The sequence below is a fragment of the Bacillus rossius genome, chromosome 6, assembly GCF_032445375.1.
Source record: "Bacillus rossius redtenbacheri isolate Brsri chromosome 6, Brsri_v3, whole genome shotgun sequence".
NCBI lineage: Eukaryota > Metazoa > Arthropoda > Insecta > Phasmatodea > Bacillidae > Bacillus > Bacillus rossius.
In genome coordinates this window covers 16,109,542-16,122,001 of record NC_086334.1, presented here as the reverse complement: position 1 = coordinate 16,122,001, position 12,460 = coordinate 16,109,542, and the positions used below count along the sequence as shown (strand labels likewise).

Genomic DNA, 12,460 nt, shown 5'->3' with positions numbered 1-12,460 from the left:
ACTAACATTTTGTGGTACCTGATTATTTAAATTGATGTGTGGTGATGCGTCAGGAAAATACATAAACTCTGCTGTCTAAACGGAAGATAATGAAGCGCTATATCGTCACAACTGGTACGTGGAAGGAAGGAAGGGAGGGAGGCGTGCCGCGCTACGTTGCTAAGCTGGCGCGGAGAACTTGATGACTCACCGGTGAGGAATGGAGGAAGCGAAGAAGTTGCCGGGGGGGGGGGGGGGGAACTGGTGACAACATTCTCTCTCTCTCTTTTTACTAGCTTCTGAGCTGGCTTTCTGTAAAGGGGGGAGGTCTAAAAATAAACAAGAGACCATGATGTGCGAGCTTGCGCGCGCGCGTGTGCGTGTGTGTGTGTGTGTGTGTGTGTGTGTGTGTGTGTGTGTGTGAAACAGAGGCCTTGTTGCTTGTGCGTATGTGTGGGGGCTGGCAAGAAACGTCACCCGTCACCCGGCAGTTAACGACTTCCACTCCTCCCCCCCCCCCCCCCAAAAAATTTTTTTTCCCGTGTATAGCGCGCATCCTTATTTTTTTCCTTTACTTGAGGGGAAAAAAGGGCGCGCTATACACGAGTATATACGGTAATCATTCTGATAATAGAAAACATTAAGTTTATGCTTGTTTAATTCTTATTAGAACTGAAATATATATCCTATATTAATACAGTAGAATCCCGCCGATGCGAACCCCTCTGATGCGTCCATTCTGTTTATACGACCGTTTTTTAAGGAACCGTGAAAAATTTGAGCAGAGAAAGTCGAAAATTTGTGTAAAATCGGCTGAAAAACAAGTCTGTTACACTTTGTTGGGCGCTATGTATTCACGTTTATCTTGGCGAGCACTGTACTGCAATCAGGCAGGCATACAAAAGACGGCTAAAAATAGATACCACCCCTCTAGACTGTGCACGCTAGCCAGTACCGGTAAACTGCGCGCATCACCTGATAGCATCTACGTGCGCGTCTATTGCCGTCCCGGTCCCGTGCCTTTGTTTTGCGACTGGTTAGTGTGATGTGATCTTGCCAGCTGCATCTCAGGTGTCACTGGCCACACAAAGCTGTGTTCACTGTGTTAACGACGTCGCCAGGTGTTTGGTTCTCGGCTATTTTTCTATAACATCGCTGACTTCGCACATGCGCAGCTAAACAAAAAAAATGTGTGGAATTATGCTATACACCTCGGACTTGCATACCCCGAACAATGGGTTCCAATAAATACTCGCACTAAGTGAACTCGCGTCATGCGAGTTCGGCTATGCTAGCTGGCTGGTGGTTATTTTCGTTCAAAACGTGGCGAAGGAACTTGTGTGGATCAGGTAGAAAACATTCGGCTATAAACGAACGAAATAAGAACAATGCTATCCTGAAATGCTGTGACATGTTTGGAGTAGATAATCACAGCGACAGACCGACAGGATGCGCTCCTACCCTTGCCGTCAGCGATGTTTATTTTGACAGCTCAAGCAATTATCTTTTTCACGGCCCTTCACAGCGTAAAAAAAGAAAAAAAAACACATTGGTATGCAGACGGAAAAGTAACTATGCAGTAAAATAAATATATTTACGGCCCTGCTAAATTTTTCTATTCAATAAAATTTGAGGTACGTATTAGTGATTTTTCAGCAGAAACTGCTGTGTGACTAATAAACATTGTATCATAATAACTTATAAAGTACATTTATTAACGGCGAAGGACAGTCGTATAAGCCCATAAAAATATTTATTTTACCGAGAATGGACTGTACAACCTGGCTTTTGTCGCACGCGGTGTGCGAGGGGACGAGGATGCTGACAGTTTCTCACGCAGAAGGTTGAAATAAGGGAGGGAATGTGTTGAAATGTTAGTTGGAAAAAAAAAGGGGGGGGGGGGTGTTTTTACATGGTTTGTGGCTCTGGGAGGGATGAGCCTTGAAGAATTAGCAGGGGATGGGAGAGGTAAGCGTCACGTCACGTCACGTATGACGTCACGTATGACGTCAAGCCGCCGCTACCGCCAGCCTGGCCGGAAGAGTTTTTTACGCTCTCGCAGAAGCTACCACAGCGGCTTTTCGTGCAGGCGGGTAAGATAACATGACAGCTGAGACAGCTTTTCGTGCGATAGTGGACGCGCCGAGCTCGGCTAAACACTGCCCGAGCAGCATTCACACGATGTATCCGACGATGCGGTGACACCCAGAATTCTCTATTGCGACCATTCCGTTTATAAGTCCGTTTTTCCGGGAACCGTGAGGGGTCGCATCAGCGGGATTCTACTGTAACATTATTATTTTATAACTCAGAAATGTTGTTAGTGCCGTCTTATGTAAACAATGTTGTTTGTGAATTTTTAAAATTTAATTTTAGGTTTTTTAATTTCAAAATATTATTCAAAATTTTTTTTAACATCAAATATATTTAGACATATATTTGTACTCTAAATTAATTTCAACGAGAACAGTTAAATTATTTTGATTAAACAGGCACTCTTATGGAAAAAACATATTTTATTAGTGCTTTGTTTTCCTGGAATGAATTAGAGCGTTACTTCAAGGGGCAGGTGTATTTCACATTATATACAATTTTACTCTTTTCATAAGTTTTCACTGTTAATTAGTCTAAATTTCGATGTACCTTGAGATACGTACTTCTTACCATTTTTATGTTCCTATTTGATTAGATAAATACAAAGCTCTTAAGCTTAAATGCAACAAGTTGGAGCAATGAGTCATGATTAATAACTAATAAGCCTGCTTTATGCTAATGATGTGGTCAGACAAGTGAAGGGGTTTGAAAACTAATGTGGTGTGTTGTCATTAGCATGTTAATGTGACAAATGTGTGCTGAGCTGCGATGTGCAACTTGCACATACCACAGCTGTGCTTTTACACAGAACCATCTAAAAATGTTACGAACAGAAAAGTCAATAATAAAAGTCCAATATTTTTCAAACTGTAATGATGCCAATGCAGTCATTGATTCTCGACTTGATGTAGAGTCTTATTTGCTGTGTTGCAGTACCTGAAAATTTTTAAGTTGGTACACTGTTTAATCTACCATGAAAGCAGTTATACATTAATATACTTTTGCCATGCCATTTTATTTTTATGGAATACTATGAATAATCAAAGTATCAAAAATTATTAAATACTCCTTAAAGTGAAGAAATTTCACAAAGATTGTTAACGGTCCATGAATCATATTATTTAGATAAATCATCTGTACTGCCAGATATTGCATTCTAATATTTTTAGTTGTATTAATTATACTTTTTCTTCGTAGATATGTAGTTCCATAGATTTCAGATTTCATTTTGGCTTTTTGCTGGAGTTGCTTCGACTCTTGGGATGGAATTTGTTTTGAAACAGTTTGGTTGATTATAAATATTATAATTGAATGCAGGCGTACAACAGAGGAGACAGAGTGGAGAAGTTCCTGATGGAAATGCCGGAACCGCCCAGCAGCGAAGCTGTTCGCCTGGCCGTGTCTGAGCTGATCCAGCTGGGAGTGCTTGACCCGGACGAGAACTTGACGAGTCTAGGAGAGCGGATCTTGTCTTTCACTACGCATCCAAAGCTATCAAAAATATTAATATATGCCTCAATTTTCAGGTAAGCCTTTCTTACGAATTTTTTTTCATTATCCACCCAATGTGTTTTTATAATAAAACTTTTTTTCAGAAATTGGAATTAAATTTTTTTTTTAATACCTACAACCCGCAGAGAGCAAGATTTTATGTTAGATACTGTTAGCTCAATGGGAGTAGTATTAGTCCTGATTATATTTTTTGGGGGAGAGGATAAAGCTGTTGTGGCATATATTTAACACCCATATTTTTGGTCTATAAAAAAGTAGATCTTATTACTGCCATACTAGGAAGAGAAAATGTTGTGTTGTTGCTTGGCTACATTCGAGTTTGTATTTCTTCACTTTCTGGAGCACATGCTCCAACTGGACTCTTCCAATGTCTTTGAGTAGTTCTTAGTACTAACTAACTTGGTTTTTAAATCATATATACCAATCTTTAAATATAAAACTTTCTCTTTCAATTAGAGTTCTTACTCAACTTATGAGTGAGAACTCTCATTGAATTGCAAATAAAGTTTATTAATTATGAGAGTGACTTGTTGTTTGCCAGGTGTCTGGCCCCAGCACTGACGATCTGCACACTGCTGTCGAATGACTTGGAAGTCTTCCGTGGCGGCCTGGATGCAAAGGAAGCCATACGGAAAGTCAAGAGCAGCTACAACTCCTCCAGCGATCACCTGGCTTTGGCACGGATGTACGAGGAGTGGGAGAAACTGGTGGACGAGAGCATTGTCGAACCTATCAGCTTCTGTCATGAGAGAAATTTGAACTCCAACAGCTTGGAGCTGGCTCAGAGTAAGTCGTTATCTCGGCTATTTTGTGAGTTTTTTTGTTGTGGATTCCAAGAATGAATAAGCATATTTGGTTTTAAAAAATATAATAATATTCCACTATTGAATACGTGTGTAAATAAATAACCTACGTTTGTTTTTAATAAATATAACCCCACGAGCAAGTATAATTTGTTGAACCAAATTATCTCAGCAGTCGTGTGAAGCGTTGTGAACAGCTCAGTTATTGTATGTGTGCCGTGTCGGCCGCCCGACTAGTTGTTGCACTGCAATGACTAGGTGAGGAGGGGAAAGTTTAAAAATAAACCAGCCAGAGAGGGATCAAGAGTGTGTGTGCATGTGTGTGAGGTAATGTTGACAGTGGTTCTCCCGCTCATCATTGTCAATGTCCCAATAACTGGCACCCACACAATTTACTTGTCTATCTGGACATTTCTGTGCCCAATCATTAAAGGTTTTGCATGAGATTTCCCGTTCTTTCCACTGAATATTCTGTGATAAAACTTCAGCCATCATTGGTATTTATAAGTGCACCTTGTATTCCTCCGGTCTCATGGTAATGTGTGTACTAGTTTTTACAGAAGGAACTAACAAAGAGTAGCTTGCCCTCTTCTCTCTCCGCCTCTTCTTTCTCAATAGCGAAGGGATGGGTAAAAAAAAATTGTAGACCAATGGAAAACAAGGGTATAAGAATAGCAGTCTTCTCCTTTGTCTTTTTGTTAGCTAGTGCAGAATGTGGTGTGGTCGTAAATATGGGCCTGGGGGGAGGGGGGTGCAGAGAAGGGGGCCACTTACTTCACACCCTCCCTTTGTAAACAGACACAGAAGAACCAAGGGTCAACACCAGTGCTGTATTTCTTATTTATGCTTTACGCGCCAATGACCTGAGACACAACACACGTTAGGTACATGTTTAACTGGTTTGTGGAGGTTGACAGGCTTCAAACCTGTGGTGAGTCGTTTATATTCTAACAATACTGTTGGACACCTTTGGGGTCGTCCATTAATCACGTGATGTTTTTTTTAACAAATTTTTAACCCCCCCTCCCCAATAAATCAAGTGTATTTTTTTGGTACAAAATATTTTTAAAAATTTCAGAATATTATCTTTAAATATAGGTATAATCTAATTTAATTCTGGAAAATTAAGCACAGTGATAAAAATGTCCAGACACACATTAAGGGTGCAGGTTTATTCTCACTGGCGTAAAAATAATAAAGGAAAGGCTTATATGTGATATACGCATGTGTTCGGCGCCAAAATCACAGTCTTACTGGCGACTGGCAAGCCGAGCCGGGTGGTTAATGTTGCGGCGGGTGGGGGATATTGTTGCCTGGCTACGGCGAGTCAAGGTCACAGGTCGTTTTTCGGTTTAGAAGAAATAGGGCGAAAAAATAAATACACGTGATATCTTCTCTACACCCCCCCTCCACCCTTGTGATATTTCGTGATTTTTCCCGACCCCCTCCCCTCTTGTGATATTTCGTGATTTTTCCCGACCCCCTCCCCCCTTGTGATATTTCGTGATTTTTCCCTCCCCCCTCCCCCCTTGTGATATTTCGTGATTTTTCCCGGCCCCCTCTCTCCCCCCCCCCCCCCCCCTTTCGAGCCTCACGTGATTAATTGACGATCCCTTTGCTGCGTGCTGCAGAGCTGCGGAAGCTGATAGCAGATCACGTGGTGCGCGCCCGGATGGCGCGCGACGTGGACACCTGCACGGACCTCGAGGCGCCGTGCAACCAGTACGCCAGGAGCGACGAGCTCGTCAAGGCCGTGCTGCTGTCTGGCTTCAACACGCTGCTGCAGAGGCGCAGCTGGGACGTCTCGCGCGGCCGCCTTCTCAAGAACAAGAACGTCCTCATGACGGAGTACGTGTCGTCAGGGGCGTAGCCAGGGGGGGGGGGGGGTTAGGGGTTCAAACCCCCCCTCCCCTTCCCTTAGTACCAAATCTTTAATTAATTTCTTATTCGTCACTCAAACAAATTTCATATTAAAATTAATACAATTTTTACCATTACAATAGTTAAATATAAGTACCGAAAACTGCTAAAATAGCACTATTTTACACCTTAAAATCCAAATTTTACCGGGGGAGGACCCCCGGAACCCCCCCGCTTTAATACGGGGGGGGGGCTATGCTTCTTAACACCCCCCATACACAAATCCTGGCTACGCCACTGTGTGTAGTGCATGGCAACCATATGATAGGCCTTTTTCTGTACTGAAAAAAAAACTGTAAGAAAAGATTTTTTTGTGTGTTGTAAAAAATACTCATTTACTGCAAATAAGGGTAACCACAAAACAAATGATACATTTTTAAGGATTCTTCCAGACAGGGAAAATCTTGAAAACCAGATAACTCAGCGAATTGAAACAATGACTCCTGAACCAGGGGAAAAAAAACAGGGAGATTTACAAAGGTTTAAACTACCAAACTGGATAAGTAATTTTAATACTACATTATGTTTTCTTTAAATGTCTTTAAATGTCTTTAAATGTCTTTAAATGAGACTATTTTAATCACAAATTCATGTGCAGTAGAAAAGCCATTTTGTTCAAATGATCACAATCAATAATGTAATGTTTCAAAGGTTGATAACATATCGTGTTTTTAATTACAGACTAACAATGTTGGTTGAATAGCATTGATGGAAATGGTAACATTGCAAATTGTGTTTAGTGCTGTAAAAGATTTTATGGTAAATTTGACATTTTATGTTTGGTTAAAATGTGTTTCATTAAGTATTTGTGTGTGTGTGTGTGTACATACAGTAGAACCCTGTTATAATGTTTTTCAAGGGAGCACAAGAAAAAAACATTATAAGCAGGAAATCTCAATTTAGCACTTAACAATGTTCGAGCTTTGTACCAATGGACTCACAAAGCTATGTAAACAACTTTAATGTTAAAACCAAAGATAGTATACTTGATACATGAATTTTCTGAAACAAGCCAACAATTTTTCAACTTCGTCTTGTTCCCTGGTTAAATTTTGTTTGTCTTTAAAGATACACTGCCACATATTTGTAAAATTGTCTCACGATTCATGATGACAACATTAAGAGTGAGAATGTCTACTCCTTCGCCACCTGAAAATGTTTAATTTTGGGATTCCTACGTATGAATGAAAAAAAATATATATATTTGTAAGCAAAAGAAAACACTTATAGTTATGCCCTCGCTCAATGGTTGGCAACTTAAATATTGTAGGACTATGTACGTGCATCTGAATACCCACTGGAATGGCAAGGAAGAGAAGAGTTGACTAAGGATGCCAACTGACACGTAACTATGAACATTGTGTACCTTCAGTATATTGCATAAAATTGTATTTTAACAAACTTCATGTATTGTATGGCAGTGATTGTAAACATATATAAAGGAAATTTTTTATCGTAAGTGTTGGAATAATTTGGTTTTAAAACATTTTTCCCCCATTTAATGAATGAGAAAGCAAACATTATAAGCAGGAAATTACACTATTTATGAACATTATAAGCAGGAAATAAATACATTGTCCTTATGGGGGAAATATTGGGACTTTAAAAATATGACATTATAAGCAGGAAAACATTATAACAGGGTTCTACTGTGTGTGTGTGTATGTATATATATATATATATATGTGTATATATATATATATATATATATATATATATATATATATATATATATATATATATATATATATATATATACACACACACATGTATAATGTTATCTTGTAAAAATTGATTGATGAGGCAGGTAAAAGATGTTTGGTTTGACATGGAAATATCAGAGAAAGTGTTTAGACCCTGATGTACATGTTTACAATGGTAAAACTATGAAATTTGATTACAGGTCAGGACTTCGTGCAACTGTCACAACGGAAAGTGTCAACACGAAACGCACTCAATTTTCAACGCCTTTCCTGACGTACTTCCGCCAAGTGTTGATGTCAGAAAGACGAGCGACCATTATTCGAGAGACTAGTCTTGTTTCACCGTTTGCATTACTCCTGTTCAAGCCAGGAGAACTTCATGTGCACCATGTATGTACTCATCTGTTCATTTCTCATGCTTGTTCATGTAGAAGGGCTGTTTTACATGTTGTCTCTATGTTAGAATTCCAAACTCCAGTGTTGTGGGAAACATCAACAGAATTAATATATAATTATAAAAGTTACAGCACAACATTTAGTTAACATTAATTGTTCATAAAATTAAGTTTAATTTCAAATTGTGCTAAGCTAGTTAAATGTACGTTCTCCAAGCACAACATTCATTTCTGTATTACCAGTGAAATCTCATTATACAGTACTTCACTATGAAGTATTTCTCTCGTAAAGAATATATTTCCTGTTCCAATAAGATGTTTTCAATTAGTAACAGTTCGGTATAAAGTACTTTTGTTATTAAGTACCACTCCATTTCGTGGTAACATCTCTTTGAGCAAATTTTTGGATTTTTAATCTTATCACATGTCATGAAATTGGCATTCCATCGCTTGCCTCTCTTTGATAAAGTTTACAACATGATTAGGAACAAGATTATTTGGTGAATTGCAATAAAACCAAATTAACATTAAAAGTATGTCAATAAAACTTATAAGAACAAAATGCATGTTCATACACCATTTGGCACAGAAAAGTAACCAAAAACGTGAAATCAATCAGCAATTTGACAATTATATTTTTTACAATTCGTTGAAAGTATGAAATTATTTTGCATGAATTTTGTACCAAAATGTATTAACTAAATGGTTTGGAAAAAAATTAATATTAAATTTGATCTAAATCTATTAATGATACATTTTACAGTAATCACATTGGCACATTTTTTCAAACTCATAAAATTTTGCAAATTAATTTTTATTTTTCTGAGTAGTTCTGTTCAAAAAATTCTTGTTACAAATAATTTTATTGTATAAGTGCATTGTGGCGATCAAATTGAGACTATTTTGGCAAAATAAGTACATAATTGATGTGTCAGTTCTACTTTTTTTCTGGTTCTCGGTTTGATTCTGGTTCTTAAAAATCCGTTCCTGTTTCTCAGTTTTCAATTTTAGGTTAACCTCCACACAATTTCAAGTCTCACCAAAGATGCAGTATACCCTAATAAATGGTTTGTTTGTTTAACATGACTTATCAGTATCCCATTTTACCAAATTAGACCTCAAAACAAGTCATGTAACCCCTAGGTAGCACAGTTGGTTCTAGTGTCACTAGATGCTGAAGCAGCACTGTACTGACATTCTGTGGCGTAGCAATATCTAATAATACATACTAAGAACTTTTTTTTTTTGACATGACATCTAATAAATTGATGAACGCCGGCTGCATGCACGAAAAATTGTCCCATTGCGCACATTGTCCCGTTTCGCTGTGTCCCATTATGCTCATTGTACGCTAGCGCTGCATCTTCCACTCGATTGGAACAACCATAGATTTGACTTTTCAATCATGTTTTCGTCATTTTAATTATTAATATTATGTAATTTAACGATAGTCCACCGATTTTCAGCACAATCGGTACGGTTATTTAAAAGTAATGTTGAATTTTCAAATACGTTTTTGTATGAACAATGGTGTTTTACAGTTACACATAATAATTCAAATTACACCCAGGATCTTTTGCACAATGTTTTAAAAAATATTGTAACACATTATAAATAAGTTTAGTGTATTTGGGATGCGTATTTGTTATAAAATCGTATTATAAAAATATTATTCCCCTACGGTGCTGTCATCTATGGTGACGGACGCGAACCGAACGAATCGCGCTATCTATCCCCTTCCACGGAAACCAGGCACTCGTTAATACATATTTTCCTTTGTTTATCGCGAGGGGCGTTATTATTAATAAATTTTAAATAAAATTTTGTGCCCGGGGCCACAGTTGCATATCATTTTGAGCACTGGAAGACATAAAAACGTAAAATATTCTCGACAAATTTTAATCTGTGATTTTCATTGCTTATAATACAATTTCGACAATAAAGGTTAATATTTCTTGCATTTTAAAAATCTGATTACTAGTATAATTTCAAGTATTTATTCTTTTATTATTAAAATAAAAATGATTCAATTTTATTCATAAAAGTATGCAATCATTTCATCAATTTTTTGTTATGACGTCACGTTAAACTATCGTCCGTAAACCGACTTTACAGACAACCAATTTTTTTGTTGTTGTGTCAGTATTTAATTTGGGCAAACCAATAAAAAATTGCTTGAGAAAAATGTAAATATTTGTTCACAGGAGATAGAATGATATAAAGCCATCCGAGTTCCGATAGCTTAGCCAATGTTTATGCCTTTCTTCTTGCAGCAGGCGCCCGATGTGATAACGGACGGTGGGCGTGTGGTGATCAGCCTGAAAGGGAAGCGAACGACTGCTCTGGTCTGCACGGAAAGGTACTGTGTGCCAGACATGTCGCTGCACGTGTGAAAAACCAAGTCTGGAGGTTTTTCATCATTTGCTGAATAAACATTTATGCATGCTAGTACATGATTGTTTGAATTTTCGAAAGAATTTAAGTTCAGTGTGATACTTCACTGTAGCGTTGTTGTGTGCGAGAAGGCAACGTCTCTGGCGCAGGGACGCGAGGCTGCTGCAGAGACTGCGCGCGGTGATCGCGGAGGTGACGGAGTACCTCGTGCAGAAGGAGGGGGTGGTGGAGCACGACTACGAGTACCGCACCGTGCTCTTGTTCCACGACAAGCTCCTGCAAGTGCTGTCACGGTTCCTGCAGGCGGCGGGCCGCGCCGACGACCGCGACGAGGCGGGCAGTTCGCAGCAGGCGGAGTGTCGGCAGTGAGCGCTGCATTTAACCTTGAGTATTATGTACATACACCATCAGTGTACTCTTAGAATTTCTCATTGAAGCTGTACAGCTGGAACCATTATCCGGTCGTTTCCTAAATATGTATTTGTTGAGAAAAAAAAATATATTATTTCATAAAGGTTTGAGGCCTGTCAAAATTGTAATGTCTGCAACTGTGCTACCTTTGAAAATAATATGAAAAACAAGAAATTTGCATGAGTTCGTCACAGTACATACAGTTATTAAACAGTGACATACCAGTGTATAGATTTAATCCACAGTTTAATGTTTTGTTTCTATTAGCGCTTATAACTGTGAAAAGTAATTTATATAAAGTTATTAAATTCTGACAAATAAAATTTTTTCCTGAGATCTTTATTACTATATTATGAAGTAGGGGTGCACTAGTACTCAAAATTTTGAGTAAAATCGAGTTTTAAGTACTCGACTCGAGTCTAATTTTAAAACTGGAAAAATTTGACAAGTTCGCCATTTGGTCTAGGGACATAAACTTTTGTGAAACATCATTAATACAAACCTGAAGTAATTTAGGGTAGTATACCTAGTAATTGTGAAGCATGTACAACGCAGTTCAGTAGGAAACATAATTAGTTGATGCAGAACTGATTTAAAAGGTATATGTTACAATTTAAGTTGTTCAGCATGCAATGCTTATGTCCTCCTGCTGTTTCATTATTATCAACAATGTAGGTAACAGCCAGAAGCATTGGTGAGCTTGCTGCAAAAGATTCCATCTTGACAACTGATTCATAGGCACCGAGGTCAACAACTCTTCGGGTAATATTTGGGGAGGGCCCAAGGTGAGGAAGTGGCTTGGTGTCAGCGCTGTCAGGTCACTTTGGTCGGTTGACAGTGGGGTCAGTGGTCGTGAAATTCAATACACCCTCAAATTGGGTGAGGATTGTATAAAACGCATTGAATTTCAACAGCTGACTGTCAACCACCTTACTCAAATGAGCCTTGACAAGCTTCACCTAGCCTCCAAAATGAGGTGCACCTGGTGGGTTGAAGTGCAGTGCGATTCCATAGATACCCAAGGCATGTGTGATAGGTTATCTATGCTGAGCCATTTACCAATGTCTTGGGCTCAAATCGTGAACATTTTGTGCATATATTTGTTTGTTTGTTTCACCACCAAACCTCTATATCTTGAATTGGTGTCTGATTTATCTACAGATGCATTTCTAGCTGCATTTCATAGATTTGTGGACAGATGTGGCTCTTGCACAGAAATATAGCAACATTGTTGGTTTTATCTTCTAGA

At 38.5% G+C, this 12,460-nt stretch overlaps 1 protein-coding gene across 2 annotated transcripts in view; it reads left to right on the top strand.

Annotated features, from left to right (window-relative positions):
* Window positions 1-11,318, top strand: part of LOC134532713 (ATP-dependent RNA helicase DHX30-like) — a 46,293-nt gene extending 34,975 nt beyond the window's left edge. The window contains exons 13-18 of one of the 2 annotated variants that reach the window (XM_063369482.1): window positions 3,391-3,599; window positions 4,127-4,371; window positions 6,020-6,236; window positions 8,212-8,401; window positions 10,680-10,765; window positions 10,950-11,318. In XM_063369482.1, coding sequence (XP_063225552.1) covers window positions 3,391-3,599; window positions 4,127-4,371; window positions 6,020-6,236; window positions 8,212-8,401; window positions 10,680-10,765; window positions 10,950-11,169 — 1,167 coding nt within the window. In that variant the 3' untranslated portion in view covers window positions 11,170-11,318. The remainder of the gene's footprint in view (window positions 1-3,390; window positions 3,600-4,126; window positions 4,372-6,019; window positions 6,237-8,211; window positions 8,402-10,679; window positions 10,766-10,949) is intronic. The other variant, XM_063369483.1, reaches the window with a different exon arrangement.
* Window positions 11,319-12,460: the final 1,142 nt, after the last annotated feature.